At 44.9% G+C, this 21,019-nt stretch overlaps 1 protein-coding gene across 1 annotated transcript; it reads right to left on the bottom strand.

Moving 5' to 3' along the window:
- Positions 1-16,886: 16,886 nt before the first annotated feature.
- LOC120669557 (glutathione S-transferase T3-like) lies at positions 16,887-17,775 on the bottom strand. Its single transcript, XM_039949336.1, has 2 exons — positions 17,668-17,775; positions 16,887-17,593 (listed from the first exon to the last, which is right to left on the bottom strand). The coding sequence occupies exons 1-2, from the start codon at positions 17,758-17,760 to the stop codon at positions 17,213-17,215; spliced, it is 474 nt and encodes a 157-aa protein (XP_039805270.1). The 5' UTR covers positions 17,761-17,775; the 3' UTR covers positions 16,887-17,212.
- Positions 17,776-21,019: the final 3,244 nt, after the last annotated feature.

Consider the following 21,019-nt stretch of genomic DNA (forward strand, 5'->3'; position numbering starts at 1 on the left):
TTGGGGTGGCTGCGGTTGGTTTATTTCGCGGCGCGGCGCGGCGCCCATTTCCGACCCGGTTCCGTTCCGTTCGGACTCGCGGGGTTAGTCGGTCGGTCGGGTGGGCCCGCCGTCGTTTCTGTTGGCGGTGGGACCCGCTGGCCGGTGAGTGGGGCTCTTGAGCTAATTTCCTCGGCGCTATTGAAATTTCGACGAGAACGAGAGTGAGGGGCAGATGGCTGCTTTCCATCTGGAATTTGGATTTCTTGTTCAAATCAATGGCGTCGATGAATTTTATATTTTTTAAAGTTATGTTTATACTTTTGTGCTAGCACATTGTGGCAAATATAATTGGGTCACATCAGTCAACCACTACGAAGGATTTACTTTCACTAGAAAAACTAAAGAAGTCATACCCTGCTCTATAAAAAGTTAAATACTAAAAAGGCCATACTAGCTAAAACTGAAAACATTTCCACAAACTTGGGAGCTCGTTCCTGTTCATGTGGAAAAAACACTATTGATAAAAGCAAACCTCTCTAGTTAATTGAGGTTTCTTTCATTCACATTTGAAACCCGAGCGAGAGAAACTATATGTATAATGCATTGCAGAATCAGGAATCTGGTTTTGACAACTATTGTTGGGAGCTTGATCCCACAAATGTACTGTTTTCTTATGATATTTGAATGATTATTTGTAAGCTACTCTTAATTTATTTTCTTAGAAAATCTACTCTTAATTCAAATGACAAGCAACTCTTATCGGTCCTTTTTTTCATTTCAATTCAAATTAGGATCACAATAGTCCCTCTTTTCATTTTTTTGGAAAAACTAATCTCAATTAAAATTAAAAAAACACGAAACTAAGAAGGAACAATTAGGTCATTGTAGGATCCCCAATGGGGCACGACTAGTTCTCTTAGGGAAGAGTGCCATAGAGAATAACTATTACTTATGCTAAAGGTTTTTATTTGTATTAGAAAATCCTTAAACTTTATGTTTGTTCTTTGTTTCAAGTTGGTCCTCGTGTGACCAAACCAACCTTGCTTGAAACTTATGGGACTGGCTATTTGTCATTAGTCATTTCATTGACAATAACAAAGAAGTCCTACACTCAGCTAGAAAAAAAAAATCGTGTAACATCTCTACCAAACGAACGAATCTGGGAAAACAAGTCCTACACTCATCTAGAAAAAACCAACCCTGTAACAAGATGTTTTTAATCTCAATTCTAAGTCAAACTTGTTTAAGTTTGATTATGTGTATAGAAAAATGCATAACATCTACCAAACAAATGCACTAGCAAGACACATTTTCTATATTCTTCTTTGGACTATATTGTGAAGATAAAATTAAACCGTGTTTAAGATTTACTTTGAACTTAAAATTCTATTTTTTTAGTTTTTCTAAATTTATTTTGTATAAAGGTTTAACCTTGATTTTTACATGTATTTGGACACCATCAATTTTGTTTATTAAGTTACAATTTACTATAAATTTGTTTTAGGATTTATCACGAAAAAAAATTAGGGCAATAATGGGTTCTTGTTTGTTTTAGGGTAATATAGAAATTGAAATCTGTCGTGGTTGTATTGAACATCTCAAGTCAAACAATCAGTGCAGCAAAATTCACTGATACTTCCCTGCTATCAGTGGGATACTGGCTTGTGCGGTTGTGCTTGTATCTATAAAACATATATGGTTGGTCCCTACTAAGAGTCATTTACTTTGACTTCTCTGCGACCACGTTAAGCCACATCATTTTAATTAGTATTGTCCATTAGATCTCAGCTACCGCTGAGCATTAAGTGGCACTTTGGTGGCCACTACCGCTGAGCATTGCCATTAAGGGGCACTTGGCTACTACCACTGAGCATTAAGTCTCTTAAAAATAGCCTCCACCATATGATCAAGATTAAAGAGGCTGACTGTATAGCTCTTGAGCTTGCACATATATACATATACATTTGCCTATACTGACAACGCCGTGGAGCTCCAGCATCGACCCCATCTCCATCCCATGGTGTGAGTGTAGCTTCCGCTGTCGGACGCCACGTTGTAAGCATCTAGGCCCTCAAGGTATGTTTCGGTGATTAATGACAACCATTATTGTGACTAATGAGTTTGTGCAGCTTAATAGATCATTATCGCTCATTTGGTCATATGTCAAAAGAGGCCCCTCATTTCATTATTCAAAAAGGCGATCTCGGTACTCAATTCAATTATATGTCAAGGCTAAGGATCTTTCTAGTCCTAAGTGTCACAAGGTTGAGAAGGACACTTAGGTTAGTATAGGTTTTATAGTTTTGTAGTGATCGCACTATTAAGAGGGGTTAAGGCTAAGTAACTTGAGCATGGACATGGTCATTTGAAAATGGATGCACACTATGGTCACTCAGGTTTCTAGAAGTTCAAATAAGTGGTTCTCAAACTATATCTCAAGAATATTTGGATTTCATTCAAGACTCAAATCAGAAAAGACAAAATCAGAAAAAGTCTATACACCGGTTTAACTGACGCTCTCATTTTTCTATACGTCGGTTAAACGAAGTCACAAGAGTCTGGACAAATTCAATACACCGGTTAAACCGACGTGTTTGAATTTAACGTCGGTGCATTAGTCCAGAGTTGGTTTTTCCAGGGTATTTCAAGTTCTATACACCGGTTAAACCGACGATGTTTGAATCAGGACGTCGGTGCAATTGACCAGTGAGATGGTTTTCTCAAAGGAATTCAGAAGTTGTACTCACCGGTTAAACCGACGATAGGTTTGAGTTAACGTCGGTGCAGTTGTCCAGAGACTTGGTTTTTCAGTTGATCAGTGGACAACTACACTCACCGGTTAAACCGATGATACGTCGGTTAATCTGCCCAAGTTGTAACGGCTAGTTTTCAGAAGAGGCAGTTTACATTCACCGGTTAAACCGACGATGACTATTGGAGGGACGTCGGATTAACCGGCGCTACGCAGTTTTCTGGCAGCTTTTCTCCAACGGCTCTATTTGTGTGAGCTGCCTATATATACCCCTCCAATGGGTCATTTCGCCCACTCTTGACACCAGGCAACATCCATACACTCATACTATAGTCAAGAGCCACATTGAGCTTCATCATTCACATACTTGTGCATTCAATCAATCAAGAAGCAAGATTAAGGACTTGAGTAGAGAGAAGCTAGTGTGCATCCGTTCTTGGTGATCGATTCTTGCTCAAGTGAAGGCCTTAGCTTGTTACTCTTGGTGATTGGCATCACCTAGGCGATCTTGGTGATCGAGGTGTTTCTCGCGGAGCTTGCCAAGGATTGTGGGAGCCCGGAGAAAAAGATTGTACGTGGCTTGAGCTCCACCACGCCGGGATGGTGAACAGAGACTCTTAGTGAGCGCCCAAGTCTCGGTGACATGGGAGGTGACAAGACTCTTTGTGAGTGTCACAACGTGGATTAGGGGTGTGTGCCAACACATCGATACCACGGGAAAAAATCCGGTCATCTCTTGTCCACTCTCTTTATTCAAGCATTTTCTTTCATGCAATTTATTCATGTGCTTGACTTAGAGATCATAACTTAGCTCTACCTTACTAGGCTTTACTTTGTTTTTATCTCTCTTAGCTTGTGTAGGTAGCTTAGTTATCCGGTTGGTGAATTGGTGCCCTACTAGCATTGCATAGGTTAAGGTTGCTTTACCTTGTTTTAGAAATTGAAAAAGGCCCAATTCACCCCCCTCTTGGTCCATCGATCCTTACAATTGGTATCAGAGCCTCGTTGCTTATTTGGATCATTAGGCTTCACCACCTAGAGCTATGGCCAAGATGGGTGGTTCGCCGCCTCACTTCGAGGGCAAGAACTTTGCTTATTGGAAAGTTCGCATGGCCGCATACCTTGATGCGATTGCCCCCGAAGTGTGGTTGGCCACTAAGACCGGGTTCACCGGAACTCCCACCACCGAACAATTAAAATGGAATGCCAAGGCTAGAAATGCAATTTTTGAAGCTATTAGTGAGGAAGTCTTTGCTAGAGTAAATGGCATGGACTTAGCAAGTGATATATGGAAAGAGCTAATTGAGATTCATGAAGGCTCCACAAAAGTCCGTGAACAAAAATATCACTTGTTTAGAGCAAAATATGATTCTTTTAAAATGCTTGCTCATGAAAATTGCAATGATATGTATTCCCGCTTGAATGTCATTGTCAAGGACATTAATGCTCTTGAAGTTTCCAAAATTGATAGTGGCTCCATCAACCGCAAGATTCTCATGCTCCTTCCAAAGCCCAAGTACAACATTATCAATGATATGCTTCAAAAGGAGAATCTTGATACAATGGAAGTAGGAGAGCTTATGGGCGAAATTCGCGCTCATGAAATGAGTATCCTTGGTATGACCGAAGAGCCAACAACAAGCAAGTCAATTGCTCTCAAAACCAAGGCCAACAAGCACCGCAAGCTCAAGATGGTCAAGCAAGAATCAAGCTCAAGCAATGAGGAAGAAGATCATGAGAGCTCATCCGATGAAGAAGATGATGGAGAACTTGCTCTCATGATGAGAAAGTTGACACGCTTGAATGACAAGATCAACAAGAAGGGTTTCAACTTTGACCCCAAAAGAAGAATGTTCCGGCCATGGGGAGATGTCAAGAACAAAACTTGCTATAATTGTGGAGAAAAAGGCCACATCTCTCCGGATTGCCCCAAGCCGGACAAAAGAAAGAAGGACAACAAAGGCAAACATCGCCATGATTCAAGCGATGATGAAGAAGATGAGAAGAAGAACAAGAAGCTTGGGAAGAAGAAGAGCCATGACAAGAAGACCAAGCTCTTCCCAAAGAAGAAAGGGCACACAAAGAGAAGCTTCTTGGTGGAAAAACAAGAATGGGTGACCGATGTCTCATCAAGCGAAGATTCAAGTGATGAAGAAGACATCGTCACCATCGCCCTCACCAATGAAGAACCACCACTACCTCCGCCTCCTATGTGCCTAATGGCAAAAGGTAACACCAAGGTATGTGAGGTAGATAGTGAAGATGATAGTGATGAAGAGCTTGATCCTTATGAATTCACTAACCTCATTAATGAGTATACATCCGTCATCAAAAGGGAAAAGGGCAAAGTCAAAATTCTTGAGAGCACTCATGCCAAGTTAGAGCTTGCCCACTCCGACTTGCTTGTCAAGTACAATGACTTGCTCAAAAAACACAATGAGTCACTTGTACTTGCTAAGCAAGTTGAAGAGAGCCACAAAAAGCTTAAACAAGAGCATAGGGAGTTGGCTCACAAATATCAAGAACTTGAATTTGCCTATGAAGCAATTGACCCAAGTCTTGAGAACTTTGCTCATGAAACTATTGAAAAGGTCAATGCTTCTACCTCATATGATGACCTACTCATTAATGCAAATGCCACTAATATTGTGTCCAAGCTTGCTCCTTCTAGGGAAAAAGAGTTGATGGATCAAATAGCAAGCCTCAAGAGTAGTGTGGAGAAGCTCTCAAGAGGAGAATACATCCACAAGGAAATTCTCTTCAACAATGCACGTGACTATGGCAAGAGAGGTCTTGGTTCATTTCTGGAGCCAAACATAGCTACTACTCCTTCTCCGGAGATAAAGATTAGCTTCATCAAGGAAGTTGGATCATATTGCCAACATTGCCAAGTCACCGGGCACCACACTAGGGAGTGCACTTTACCATCACGTCATCTTCCTAAATTACCCAAGAATTACTCTTCAATGTTTCAAAATAACCATTTTCTCTTGAGTAAAGTGAAGGGCAAGGTGAAGGTCAAATTCATTGGCAAACTCACTAAGGAGTCAAAGAAAAAGCTCCCCAAGCAACTTTGGGTCCCAAAAGCTCTTGTCACGCATGTGCAAGGCCCAAAGCTTGTTTGGGTTCCTAAAACTCAAAAGTGAATTCTCATGTGTGTAGGTGAACTACAAAGCCGGTGGAAAACATTGGGTACTTGATAGCGGTTGCTCTCAACATATGACCGGCAATGATAGCATGTTCACCTCCCTTGAAGACCCCGGCGATCATGAACATGTCACCTATGGTGATAACTCAAGGGGAAAAGTTTTAGGTTTGGGTAGAATAGCAATCTCTAAAGATTTATCTATTTCTAATGTCTTGTTTGTAGAAGCACTTAGTTTTAATCTTATTTCTATTGCTCAATTGTGTGATCTTGCACTAACGTGTACCTTTACAAGAATGGTGTTGTAGTAACTCTTGAAGAAGACAAGTCAATGGTATTCACGGGGTTTAGGCATGGCAACATCTATTTAGTGGACTTCTCTTCAAAGCAAACAAGCACCATGACATGCCTCTTCACCAAGTCTTCTCTTGGGTGGCTTTGGCATAGAAGAATTGCTCATATTGGCATGAGCAACCTCAAGAAAACCCACAAGAGAGGGATGATCACCGGCTTGAAGGACGTCACGTTTGACAAAAACAAGCTATGTAAAGCATGCCAAGCCGGGAAGCAAGTTGCAACACATCATCCCATCAAGACGATGTTGTCTACCTCCAAGCCGCTCGAGCTTCTTCACATGGATCTCTTTGGTCCAACTACATACAAGAGCATTGGTGGTAACCTCTATTGCCTAGTAATTGTTGATGATTTTTCACGTTACACTTGGGTTATGTTTCTAGGCGATAAGGGTGAAACTCCGGAAATCTTCAAGACTTTTGCAAGAAGAGCTCAAAGGGAGTACAACTCCCCAATTGTGAAGATCCGGAGTGACAACGGCACCGAGTTCAAGAACATGAAGATTGAAGAATGGTGCGATGAAGAGGGCATCAAGCATGAGTTTTCCGCCACCTACACGCCTCAACAAAATGGAGTGGTGGAAAGAAAGAACAAGACACTCATCACCCTAGCTAGAGCAATGTTGGATGATTATGGCACGTCCGAGAAGTTTTGGGCGGAAGCAATCAACACGGCGTGTCATGCATCCAACCGAGTATATCCTCACCGACTCCTCAAGAAAACTCCATATGAGCTCATCACCGGGAAGAAACCAAATATATCATACTTTCGAGTCTTTGGTTGCAAATGCTTCATCTACAAGAAGAAAAGGCTCGGTAAGTTTGAAAGTAGATGTGATGAAGGTTTCTTTCTTGGTTATGCATCAAACTCCAAAGCATATAGAGTATTCAATCAAACCTCCGGGTTAGTTGAAGAAACATGTGATGTGGAGTTTGATGCATCTAATGGCTCCCAAGAGGAGGTTGTTGGCTATGAAAATGTAGGTGATGAGGAGATTGATGAAGTTTTGAAGAATATGTCCATTGGGGATATCAAGCCGGAAGAGGTGCATGAAGGCAATGATCAAGGGGGAGGACCTTCCTCATCTACACCAAGCACCTCCACGGCGCCCCAAGTGGATGAAGATCAAGAAAAAGATGATACACAACCTCAAGAAGATGTACCAACGCCAACACCCCAAGTTCAAGAACAAGAAGAGCAAAGTGTTCCACCACAAGCACAAGTCACCCATGATCCACCCCAACAAGCATCCACGCAAGTACCGCTAGTGAAGCATGGTCGCATCTCCAAGGATCATCCAATTGGTCAAATCATTGGTAGTCCATCAAAGGGAGTAAGAACTCGCTCTAAACATGCTTCATTTTGCGAATATCACTCGTTTGTTTCTTGTATTGAACCCACTAGCATAGAGGAAGCGCTTGAGGACTCGGATTGGGTGATGGCCATGCAAGATGAGTTGAACAACTTCACCCGCAATGAAGTTTGGGTCCTCGAAGCTCCTCCGAAATACAAGAACATCATCGGCACCAAGTGGGTCTTTCGAAACAAGCAAGATGAACATAGGGTGGTGATACGCAACAAAGCAAGACTTGTGGCAAAAGGGTTCTCTCAAGTGGAAGGTTTGGATTTTGGTGAAACTTTTGCTCCGGTCGCAAGACTTGAAGCTATCCGTATCCTTCTTGCTTACTCTTCACATCATAACATTAAATTATATCAAATGGATGTGAAAAGTGCATTCTTAAATGGCGTTATTAACGAACTTGTTTATGTTGAGCAACCTCCCGGGTTTGAAGATCCGAGGAATCCTAACCATGTTTATAGGTTGCACAAGGCACTCTATGGGCTCAAACAAGCTCCAAGGGCTTGGTATGAGAGGCTTCGTGACTTCCTAATCATGCAAGGCTTCAAGATCGGGAGGGTGGACACCACTTTGTTCACAAAAGATGTCAACGGGAATCTTTTCATTTGTCAAATTTATGTTGACGATATTATCTTTGGCTCAACTAATGATTTACTAAGCCATGAGTTTGCTACCATGATGTCTAGAGAATTCGAGATGTCCATGATTGGCGAATTGACCTTCTTCCTTGGTTTTCAAGTCAAACAAATGAAGGAAGGGACATTCATCCATCAAGAAAAGTATACTAAAGATATCTTGAAGAAGTTCAAGATGGATGAGTGCAAGCCAATCAAGACACCCATGGCAACCAATGGGCATCTCGACTTGGATGTGGACGGTAAACCGATTGATCAATCCCTCTATTGTTCTATGATAGGGTCTTTGCTTTACCTTACCGCATCTAGGCCCGATATAATGTTTAGTGTGTGCTTGTGTGCCCGCTTTCAAGCTAACCCAAAGGAGTCACACCTTTCGGCTGTGAATAGGATCCTTCGGTATCTCAAGCACACCCCTAGCATAGGCTTGTGGTACCCCAAAGGCGCTAGTTTAGATCTCTTGGGATACTCGGATTCGGATTTTGCCGGAAGCCGTGTGGATCGCAAGAGTACCTCCGGGGGTTGCCACTTGCTTGGGCGTTCTCTAGTTTCTTGGTCGAGTAAGAAGCAAAATTCCGTGGCTTTGTCCACCGCGGAAGCGGAATATATAGCGGCCGGTGCATGTTGTGCCCAAATCCTATATATGAAGCAAACCCTTTTGGACTTTGGTGTGAAACTAGATAGGATCCCACTCCTTTGTGACAATGAAAGTGCCGTAAAAATTACCAAGAATCCGGTTCAACACTCTCGCACAAAGCACATTGATATTCGCCATCACTTCTTGCGTGATCACGAAGCCAAAGGAGACATATCTCTTCAAGGTGTGAGATCCGAGGAGCAATTGGCGGATATCTTCACAAAACCATTAGACGAGAGTACCTTTGTTAGGCTAAGGAATGAGCTTAATGTGTTAGATGCGGCAAACGTCATGTAAGTTGCCATGTCATATAGAAAAATGCATACATATAGGACACTTGTCTAACCACGGTAAGATAGTGATGAGCAAGGGTTTAGCTAGAGGTGGTGGTCCACTTGTTTTCCTCTAGGCTTGTAGAAAGGCTCATCATGAAGAAGCTTCCCGTGGGTTCAAACTTGACAAGTAGATCTTAATTTCTTGTTATGCATTTCTTGTCATATAGATGTGCACTTCATATTTACTTTACTTTCGCATGTGGTTGTAGCTTGCATTATCATTGCATGCGTAAGGGTCACAAAGGAGATCACTTGATGAAAATGAGACTTATTTTGATATACAAGATCTTAATTCATGAAAAGTGAAAAGAGCAAAGTGTTAGGTGCGTTATTGCCTAGTGAGCAATGTCATGATGAGTTTGAAGCTTTCTATCTTCAATATTCCTATGACATGGCTCATACATTTTATTTGACGCTTTGTCTCTCTTGCGGCTTTTCCTTGTGTTTGAAAAGAAAATTATTCAAGCAAGTGTGCTATCCTATTTATTTTGAGGGGTAAAGTCGCCTATGCAAGTCCATTAACTTGAGTTTATTTGAGTTTTATAAGTTTACTGGACTTAGCATAGAAGAGTGAGCTGAGTGTGGGGTTTTTGGCTTCACCGGTTAAACCGACGTTCAAAGGATCTATACCCATCGGTTTAACCGGCGTTACTATCTTGTGGCTCTGTTCAGTCAAGTTTCAGGCGTTCAACCGACGTATACAAAAGTCAGAGCATCGGATCAACCGGTGATCATAAATGTAGATCAGACCCAGCAATCAACCGGCGTTTTGATCAATCAACCGACGAGTTCACTTTTGGCATCATCGGTTCAACCGGCGTTCAAAAACAGATCTGGTAGAGTCTCGGGTGAACTACACCGACGCAATCAACCGGCGTTCAAACCCTACGCGTCGGATCGACCGGTGTTAAAGAAAATCGCGGGTCCCACCTGTCATATATGTGTCTTGCCCGCGGACGCCTGGCTCTCTCCTTTTGTTTTCCCCGACTCCGCAGCGCCGCCGCCTGATCCTCTTCGCGCCGCCGCCTTCCCATCGCGCCGCCGCCGCCGTTCCACCTCGCCGCCGCCTGCGCACCGCCTCAACCACCACATCTCGCCACCACGCAGCAGCCCCCCTCCTCTGCGCCGCCCGCGCAACCGCTCTGCGCCACCGCCTGCGCGCATAGCCGCCGCCGCCGCCGCACCACACCGCCGCCGTGCGTCATCGCCGCTCCACGCCACCACCTCGTTCTGAGCCTCCGCTCCCACGCAGTACCACCCACGCAGCCGCGCCTCCACGTCTTTCACGCCGCAGTAGCACCCGATCAGCGCTCACCAGGTGCTCGACAAATTGCTTGATTCGAGATGGGTCGCGAGAAGAGAAAGGGAAAAGAAGTTGTGGTCGAGAAGCCCGCTCGCAAGCGGACTCGTGCAGAGAAGGAGGCCGAGAGGGCCGAGATGGTGGCCAAGACCGCCGAGGAGCAGGCATCAGGCCGTGCTCGTCCGTTCCAGATCAGGGAGGACCCCAGAGGCAGAGGCAGAGGCAAGGGTATGGGCAGAGTGAGAGGTGCCAGGGCCACCAGAGCCGCGACGGCAGCAGCAGCAGAGTCAGATCAGTCAGATACAGCTGCAGATTTAGATTCAGAGGCAGAGCAGTCTGAGCAGTCTCAGGGGCAGAGCACACAGGAGTCACCGACTCTACGACGGTCTGGCCGCACTCGGCAGACATCCCCAGCAGCAGAGACTTCACCAGCGACCAAGCGTCGCACTGGACCGAGGACGCGAGGAGGTCACCAGCCACAGGAGCCTCGCAGGTCCGCAGCTGCAGTAGCAGCAGCTCGTAGAGCCGAGGCCCTAGAGGCCGAGCGCGCAGTGTTCCGTATGGACACTGTTGTGCGTCTGGAGCCAGGTGTGCTGCTCCAGAACTTGACCAAGGCCAATGCGGCGAAGGTCAAGAGGCTCAGGTGGAGTGTTCAGGAGGAGGACTGGTTCCCTGTGACCCGTGACAGCCGAGTCGACCGTAGGTTCTGGACGCTTCTTCAGGCCAGTTTCTACGAGACCTACCAGAGGCGGGGTCACAGGATCTTCCCACACAGAGTGCTTGACTGGGTGTCTCTGAGGACAGCCGCAGGGGGAGCAGATGTCAGAGAGCACTTCGCTCACTTCAGGGGCCTGCCCAGGTTACTCCAGATTGAGCAGAACAGATATATTGAGGACTGGGTCAGAGTCTTCTATGCCACGGCCTGGATTGCTCCCGAGCGTCGAGCAGTACACTTTGTTTATGGAGGCCAGGTCTTTGGTTTGTCGAGAGCGACGATAGCAGGGATTCTCGGAGTTGACTTAGTTGACGTCTCCCTGCATGAGATGGTTTACGGAGATGCAGATCCACCGCGCAGAGCGATGATTGGCGGGATTGCACCTTCTCATGAGACGATCTCTCATGTTTCCGCCAGCCGTTCCCTGCCTCCTACGCTAGAGTTCCCAGCCTGCTGACCCCAGAGGCATACGCAGTACACATGGCACTCCGGAGGACTTTGCTACCGAGGAGTGGCTACCCAGAGGGGTTTACAGGACTGCAGCAGCTCCTGCTTCTACACATCCTCACTCACGAGCCGTTTGACATAGTTGACTTTATTCTGGCTGAGATAGAGGATGTGATCACAGACGGGATGGGTGTGGTGCGACAGTTTCCCTTTGCACACTGGATCAGCTATATATGTTCTATGATTGTGCCAGCAGAGTCACCCATCAGCGCTCCCTACCGTCACGACGAGGCTCCCCGGTTCCCAGTTTACCGACCGACAGCTCCACAGGACCGGAGGAGGGGCAGACAGGCAGAGAGAGCTGCCATGGCACAGTTGTCACCAGAGGCACAGGCCCGTGTGGCACAAGAGGATGAGGCACTGCTTGCCGCCGAGGCACAGCTTCCCGGAGGAGAGGATGAGATACACTGGTCTGAGCTTGAGTCAGACTCCTCCGAGGACGTAGAGTACTTCCCTGCATCAGCCCCAGCTAGTCACGACCACGAGGCAGGGGGGTCTAGAGAGCCAGCTCCAGAGTCACCAGCACCTGCTACAGTCTCTGAGTCCCAGGTGTCTCAGCCGTCCGAGCTCACCGCACTTCTACAGCAGCTCGTGACTCAGCAGAGAGAGGACAGGCTTGCACAGGAGGAGGCCAGGAGAGCCCATGAGGCTCAGCTTGCTGCTATACAGAGAGAGGCCGCCCGAGAGCGGGCTGCGACCGAGGAGCGTTTTGTCGGGCTTATCGACAGAGTTTCACAGAGGACAGACGCTCAGTTTCAGCAGATGCAGCAGGGGATGATGGCGATGTTCGGGATGATCTCACAGCTTTACTCTCACACCGGACTCGCCCCGCAGCAGCCAGGACAGCCAGGCCTTCAGGGTGTTGGAGCACCTCAGCTTGCCGTTACACCAGCTCCAGCCCCTACTGCAGCTCCAACTACCTCAGCGACACCGGAGACATCGTTCTCGATGTCCGCATTACTTGGGTCTGCCGGTCGTCCACTGTTCTCTCCACTGCCAGCGACTTCACTCTTCCAGGAGTCTCCTTCAGCAGTCCAGTCAGTCGCCCTCCCCGTCGTACCACAGACACTACCTTCAGGGGGAGGAGGAGAGGGTTCCTTGCTTCAGCAGCCGTCACAGCCGGCAACTTCAGCACTCACTACTTTAGATGTTGACACATCTTCTGCTGAGCCGGTTACTACTTCTACGGACCCTCTTCCAGGCAGTGCCAGCACGCGAGCCTCTACCACAACTACACCCCCAGTCACTTCAGATCCAGCAGGCAGTTCTGACCAGCAGCTCCCGTCTGTCACCGAGGGTACACCGTCCGACGACGACGACGATGATGACCCGGACCGCTTCCTTGCAGTACCACGACAGCCGGACCAGTAGCTCGCCTTTTTGGTGCTTTGACGCCAAAGGGGGAGAGAGTCAGGGGGAGTCAGAGTTAGGGGGAGGGTAGAGCTAGAGAGAGCTCGTAGTTATCAGGACTTTGATTCTTTGTATCACATTTGGTGTTAGTTCATGGATATGTACATTTGTCGTTTGAGTATGCCGTGCTTTGAGACATATCTATGGATTTCGTTTGAGCCGTTGAGCTCTTTGGTCCTTCTTTTCGAGTTTGCTTGTGTTTATCTTGCTTTATCTTTCTCGCTCTCTCGTTATTTATGGTTGTGTTGTCATCAATCACCAAAAAGGGGGAGATTGTAAGCATCTAGGCCCTCAAGGTATGTTTCGGTGATTAATGACAACCATTATTGTGACTAATGAGTTTGTGCAGCTTAATAGATCATTATCGCTCATTTGGTCATATGTCAAAAGAGGCCCCTCATTTCATTATTCAAAAAGGCGATCTCGGTACTCAATTCAATTATATGTCAAGGCTAAGGATCTTTCTAGTCCTAAGTGTCACAAGGTTGAGAAGGACACTTAGGTTAGTATAGGTTTTATAGTTTTGTAGTGATCGCACTATTAAGAGGGGTTAAGGCTAAGTAACTTGAGCATGAACATGGTCATTTGAAAATGGATGCACACTATGGTCACTCAGGTTTCTAGAAGTTCAAATAAGTGGTTCTCAAACTATATCTCAAGAATATTTGGATTTCATTCAAGACTCAAATCAGAAAAGACAAAATCAGAAAAAGTCTATACACCGGTTTAACCGGCGCTCTCATTTTTCTATACGTCGGTTAAACGAAGTCACAAGAGTCTGGACAAATTCAATACACCGGTTAAACCGACGTGTTTGAATTTAACGTCGGTGCATTAGTCCAGAGTTGGTTTTTCCAGGGTATTTCAAGTTCTATACACCGGTTAAACCGACGATGTTTGAATCAGGACGTCGGTGTAATTGACCAGTGAGATGGTTTTCTCAATGTAATTCAGAAGTTGTACTCACCGGTTAAACCGACGATAGGTTTGAGTTAACGTCGGTGCAGTTGTCCAGAGACTTGGTTTTTCAGTTGATCAGTGGACAACTACACTCACCGGTTAAACCGATGATACGTCGGTTAATCTGCCCAAGTTGTAACGGCTAGTTTTCAGAAGAGGCAGTTTACATTCACCGGTTAAACCAACGATGACTATTGGAGGGACGTCGGATTAACCGGCGCTACGCAGTTTTCTGGCAGCTTTTCTCCAACGGCTCTATTTGTGTGAGCTGCCTATATATACCCCTCCAATGGGTCATTTCGTCCACTCTTGACACCAGGCAACATCCATACACTCATACTATAGTCAAGAGCCACATTGAGCTTCATCATTCACATACTTGTGCATTCAATCAATCAAGAAGCAAGATTAAGGACTTGAGTAGAGAGAAGCTAGTGTGCATCCGTTCTTGGTGATCGGTTCTTGCTCAAGTGAAGGCCTTAGCTTGTTACTCTTGGTGATTGGCATCACCTAGGCGATCTTGGTGATCGAGGTGTTTCTCGCGGAGCTTGCCAAGGATTGTGGGAGCCCGGAGAAGAAGATTGTACGTGGCTTGAGCTCCACCACGCCGGGATGGTGAACGGAGACTCTTAGTGAGCGCCCAAGTCTCGGTGACATGGGAGGTGACAAGACTCTTTGTGAGTGTCACAACGTGGATTAGGGGTGTGTGCCAACACATCGATACCACGGGAAAAAATCCGGTCGTCTCTTGTCCACTCTCTTTATTCAAGCATTTTCTTTCATGCAATTTATTCATGTGCTTGACTTAGAGATCATAACTTAGCTCTACCTTACTAGGCTTTACTTTGTTTTTATCTCTCTTAGCTTGTGTAGGTAGCTTAGTTATCCGGTTGGTGAATTGGTGCCCTACTAGCATTGCATAGGTTAAGGTTGCTTTACCTTGTTTTAGAAATTGAAAAAGGCCCAATTCACCCCCCCTCTTGGTCCATCGATCCTTACACACGTTGTAGGCAGCGAACGCGACGCGACCATCGGCCAGGAACTGACCGAGGATATGGGCACTACGCACGCTGGCCTTTGTGAGCTGGAAGATGAGGTCCATGTTGCTGGTGGTCTGCTTTTTTTTTCTCCTCAGTGCAAGATTTACTTCGCTTTGACTTTGCTAATCTCAGTCCCACAAATTTTCTTATCTTTTCCCTCAAAAAGAATTTTTTTATCTTTTAGCCATACTGTAAATTCCTAGGAAGAAACAAAGGCCACGCTAATTTGTAGGGGGATTACCATACCAGCATCATATATGCGTTCGTTTTAGAGATGATAATGCTCTCAACCAACAGCATGTAAGATGAACAAAAGGTGTAAAAATTATTCTCTTTTGCCTCTAGACACGGAAAATAAAAGGTTCCAAAATAGAGAACGATATGTGTGAGTGATTCTAGGGTTCCAGAGGTCAATTAGTGACAAATTTGTTTTATTCAAAAATCCATCATTTCATATTTTTCAACAAATCTTGATCCATATAATACTACATTCTCTCTATTGTGTTTTATTTAAATTTTTTTACATCTTTTAGTCATAGTTTATCGAAAAATTCGCTCAAATCCTGCAGCAACACGCGAAAAATCATTTAGTTTTATTAAAAAAAGATCTTGAAGTCTTCTATCGTAGAAGAGCTCTCAGCCATCCGATTGTTGTACCATGAGTTGCTATTCATGAGAGCTGGATAAAAAGCTCGTGGGTGGCTCGGTAGCTTGTTCGGCTCAGCTCGATACGCTAACAGCGAGCTCGAGCTGTCATACCAGCTTGTTTGAATAACGACGAGCGAGCTCGTGCAGCTCGCAAGCCGGATCGCGTGCTTAACGAGCCGGAGTAAATATTAACAGGCCTAGGTTAGACCGGCAATTCCAAAGGGCTCTACTGCTCAAGGCCCAGTATGACCTATTTGGCCTGCTAGCCTCTGCTCGACCAAACATCGGAACCATCTGTGGGATGCGCCGGTGCCGGCGGCGGCACGCCGCCACGGCTCAGTCCGTCTCCGACTAGCCTCGTCCGTCGTCCGCGTCTTCAGCTCCAGCGCGCGCCCCCGCTGCACGTGCCTATCCGCGTGGCCGCACCGGCGTCTGCAACGAAGCCGCTGCCGCCGCGCGAACGAGCAGCTGCCACCCACGCTCGTGGAGTCAGGCGACTGTCGCCGGATGCAGGTGTGTTTAGATAGCGAAAACGTTTGAGTTTTGACATTGTAGTATATTTCGTTGTTACTTGACAAATAATATCAAATCATAGACTAATTAGACTTAAAAGATTCATCTCGTACTAATCAGTGAGACTATGTAATTAGGTTAATCCCAGTGCAAGTTTCATGTTGCAGTTTCCAAGGGTGCCACATCATCTCAGAAGAATGAAACTGGTGAATGAAACTGGGACTCCCAGTGGACAGTTTCATTTCACAATTTCTTAGGCCATCCATGACATTTACTCAAGCACTAGAATACTACTAGAACAATGATTAACAAGCATCATGTTGTTTCACACTACGAAAGAAGAAGAAAACATTCACACTAAAGTGTTATTCACAGTAAGCATGACACAGATCATAGATGGTTAAACAAGGTAACACTGATAGATAGCATGCTTACACAAGCATGACCGATATCAATGATGGTTAAACAAGATACAAGCATACCGTCAATGGTCACACAAGCATGACACAGATCATAGATGGTTAAACAAAGTACAATGATAGATAGCATGCTCACACAAGCATGTTAGATTGACTCTAAAACTAAACCTCATCATTGTTACTGAATAGTTTCTTCTCCATCATCGCCAAAATCTTATCCCTTCTAGCCTTTGATTCTTCTGTCATTTGGCTTATGTCTTGCTGCAGCAATGAATTATAAACTAACAACATATTTGCTTCCTTTTTCTTTTCTGCTGTCTTGAGTTTTATCCTTGAGATTTCAAGGTGCGCACCTGTGGCGTGCTTACGTTCTTGCGTCAATGCAACTATCTTGTTTATATTTTCTCCTAAGATTGCAAGACCTTCAGTAATCTCTTCAGCCTTGCGCTTGCCATTGCGTTGTGCCTTGGCTGAATCTCTCCCCATTGGACGCTCCGAGCCTATGTCATCATTAACAGGTACGGGAACATGTGATTGCTGCTTTTCTTTCTCCAGCTGGGTTGGTTCTTGAGAGTCCTCCACCAATGAATCAGAGTGAAAGGCTTCTTAAATCGGACTTCAAACAATTTAAGTGACTCATCCATCAACTGATCATCAGACGCTCCACTCTTATTCACTCTAGTCGCCTGAGTCCAACATCCATTGAAGTCATTGATAACTGTTTTCAAGCGTGACCAGTGAATCTTCAGCTGATTAGTGTCCCTTTGACGATCTGCCGGTGCGTTGCTGTTAAACTCTGCAGTGATATCCTTCCAAAATGTATCACCCTTCTTGCCATTCCCTTGTATTGAGTCATTAGAATTGTTCAGCCAAGCACTCGCCTATAAAAATGAAATACAGTCAACTTATTGAAAGGGAACACATCTATAATAATTTTTGAACCAAAGATTTTTACCAATCGAACTTCCTCTTCATGTGACCAATGCCTTCTCTTAGCTGTCCGATTTGTCTCGACAGAAATTTGCAGTAGAGATACATTTATAGACATGACTATTCTCACTGCCACTAATTTGACTAATCCCAAATTGGCAACCAATGAACACTTTATTTATCATTTGTTCTGATTTATTTTTGACAAAGTAACCATTGTCGATTTGCTGCTAGAAGCAACGTATCTGAATATTGATAGCGCACAGCCAAATAAAAGTAGCATAATTTGCACACAGGATCTATCTCAAATAAGATGCTAATCCAGACTATGACATTCTAATGATGCTAAATTCTAAATAATTCAAACCATATCCGTGAGCTATCTTGATTTAAGATATTCTTTCGCTTTTCATCAATTGGAGTAGCTATCTGTTCATAACGTATTGTCTACTGCGAAAGTCAAAGAACAGAGACATACCAGGGATGTAGTGGTGACTGCAGTGGCATTCCAGGACCTGGTGTTGGATAGGGCGGCGGCGCGTGTTGATCCACCGGCGGATGCGGCGGCGGCGCAGCACGAGGCACCGGCCTTGGCGGAACAGCAGGAGCCTTCCTCTTGGTCGCACCTCCTTTCTTCTCTCGGCTCAACATCTTGGTGCTCCAGGAGCAATTGGTGGCTGCAGCAGAAAGGAAGGGGAGGTGAAATAAATAAACAGGCAAAAGAAATCGGCGGGAGATGAGCACGGGGGGCGGGAGATGAGCGCGGGAGCGGTGTGCGAGGGCGGGAGAAGACGCGCGGGCGCGAGAGAGAGAGCGCGGGGAGCTCTGCCACCTCGCCACATCCGGGATTTGCGGAGGAAACGAATCCCCCCAGTGCGGTTTCATTCTTTTTCCTAGGACTCGGTAACGGTGCCGGACTCGTTTCGTCTGGATGAAACATGACCTTCTCTTTCTTCTTCTATTCCTTGCTAGGTCATGCTTTTTGTTGATGTGTCACCGCATGAAACACCTGTGAAATGGCCATTGGGACTGGCCTTAGTTATTTTTTCAACTATATTTAATGCTCCATGCATGTGTCTAAAAATTTAATGTGACGGGTATTGTAGGAAAAATTTTGGGAACTATATTCCATGATCCTCCGCGGGGTGTTTGATTCTTTTGTGTTGGTCTTGTGTGTTCCCTCCATTTTTTAATCTTTCTTCCCGAATCAATCGCAAGATTCAGGTACTGCTAGAACTCACAGATTTACTCTATCGTTTCTTTGCCCTTTCTCGTGCGGACAATTTCTTTGGTTGCTGCTCGATTCAGGCTATAACTTTGCTCCAACACGCATTGCTCGCCGGCTCGCTGCATGACATTCCGAAGGCCCTCGCTCGCTCGCAGGCTCGCAGCGCAGCCTATCGGCCTCGCATCCTCCTCACCCTCAGCTCGCGAGCTAAAACGAGCTGGCTCGAGCTAGCAGCGAGTCGAGCCGAGCTGCGTTTGCTGCTTGTTTAGATAACGAGCCGAGCCGAGCCAGCTTGTTACGTGAACGAGCTAGAGCGAGCCGAGCCGGCTCGGCATCCACATGATAGCTGCTCACTTTTTAGTTATGTACTAGAAACCACAGCGCGGCCGTGCCGCCGCGCTAACATTGGAGGGAGCCAGTGTTCTACTGGCGGTGCACTTTGGAGTATATTTGCACTGGGTCCTTCTAGTATAGCAGTATGTATATTGAATATGTTGATAGTCAAGCATTATTCCATCACTTCAAATAATTTCGTTGTGCTTGCTATGATTAATTCATGCTGAGAAGAGAAGCGTTTGCGCGGCGTATATGAGAGGAAGGCCAGCGAGGGAAGCAGCATGAATTGAACTTAAGATAATATAATCCAATTGAACATCTTACTATTTAAGTCTGATCACCCGGCGCTTACTCAAGCAGTATGAAATCCATTTAGATTTAGCATCCAAAGACAATGGTAGCGTGAGCTTGCTGGCCTCACAAATGGTCCCAGGAGTAAAGAATTTGATATTGAACTTAGATATAAACCTAAATTGTAAGTCACTATCCTTGAATTATATTTCAATCACATCCACTATATTGATCATCTTTAATTGTATTTTCCTTGTTACTAATCAAAGTGGCGATAGATAACTGTCTTTGTAGTTTGTACTTACCGACCAATACTTTCAACTTTTTGGCAGCAACACCCCTAGCCATAGGAAAATACAAAGTCTCATGGGTAATTAATCAAACAGGTTTGATAATGCGACCATGTAGGTAAATTGACAAAACTACTAAAGTTCATGGTAATAGCAGCACTCAAGAGGTCAGTGGCAAAAATGGAAAGCAATGCTGTTAATACTACAAGATAAACAAACAGAACATGAAAATATGTTTGTGCGTGATGCAAATAAACATATACTAGCTAATTATTTCTTTTCAAAGATAGAAACATAATTCCTTGTTGAAATGTTGAGCAAATTTCTTAATTTGGGACATTAATCTAAGGACAGCTCCAAGGGGAAAATCGTCAGGATAAATAGGACAAAGAAATGATATCAGAATGACATAACTGGCAGTTGTAACTCTTGATCAGAAGCTACAACTCTCCACATGGATGTTTGTCAGGCAAATAGAATGTTTACACCATGACACGAGGAAATCAATGTATGAAATCCTAAATTTCATTATCCATATAGTAATAACTAATGATTCTTTGCGGATATATTAAGCCTAGAAGTTCAAGCATGAAGCCAATTTGATTATCAACAATCATGAGGATCTTATATGAGTTGCAAGCCAAACTGTAAACTTCTTTCTTTTATATTCCAAATGTAGCAAGTGATTTTATAGGATTCACCTTAAAACGATTCAATAAACACAAAACACAATGGCTGGTGTCTGGTGAACTTCTTGACACAGAGCACTACCTCGAGCTGCCTTACCGATTTATTTGCAGATTTGGCCGCTGCCTTGACAGAGAGTACTATCTCGTCTTGTCATCATCTATTTGCAGATTTGGTTGCTGTTGTTCTGCGAGACCTTGAGTGATGCAACGATATTATCAGACCTGCAATAACTTGAATATGACCTTTGGCAGCCATGAGCATAAGAATTTATGCTCCTTGAGCAAATTTCATCAAACACATGTAAGATATTTTAGTTGACTGTTCTGGTAGCAAAACAATTGGCCAAGTCATCATTAATCAAGCTGCTGCAAGATAATCAAGGACTATGGCATTGGAATCAAAACAAATGAGACAAAAGGATCACAGTTCTGTTTCGTCCAATGCTTTGCTTCTGGTTGTGGTAGGGAAGAAAGACCCGAGCAAGCCTTGGAATCAAAGCATTAGAATCAATTATTCAAAGCAATACCGACGATTCTGCCTAC

The sequence above is a fragment of the Panicum virgatum genome, chromosome 2K, assembly GCF_016808335.1.
Source record: "Panicum virgatum strain AP13 chromosome 2K, P.virgatum_v5, whole genome shotgun sequence".
Classification (NCBI taxonomy): Eukaryota; Viridiplantae; Streptophyta; class Magnoliopsida; order Poales; family Poaceae; genus Panicum; species Panicum virgatum.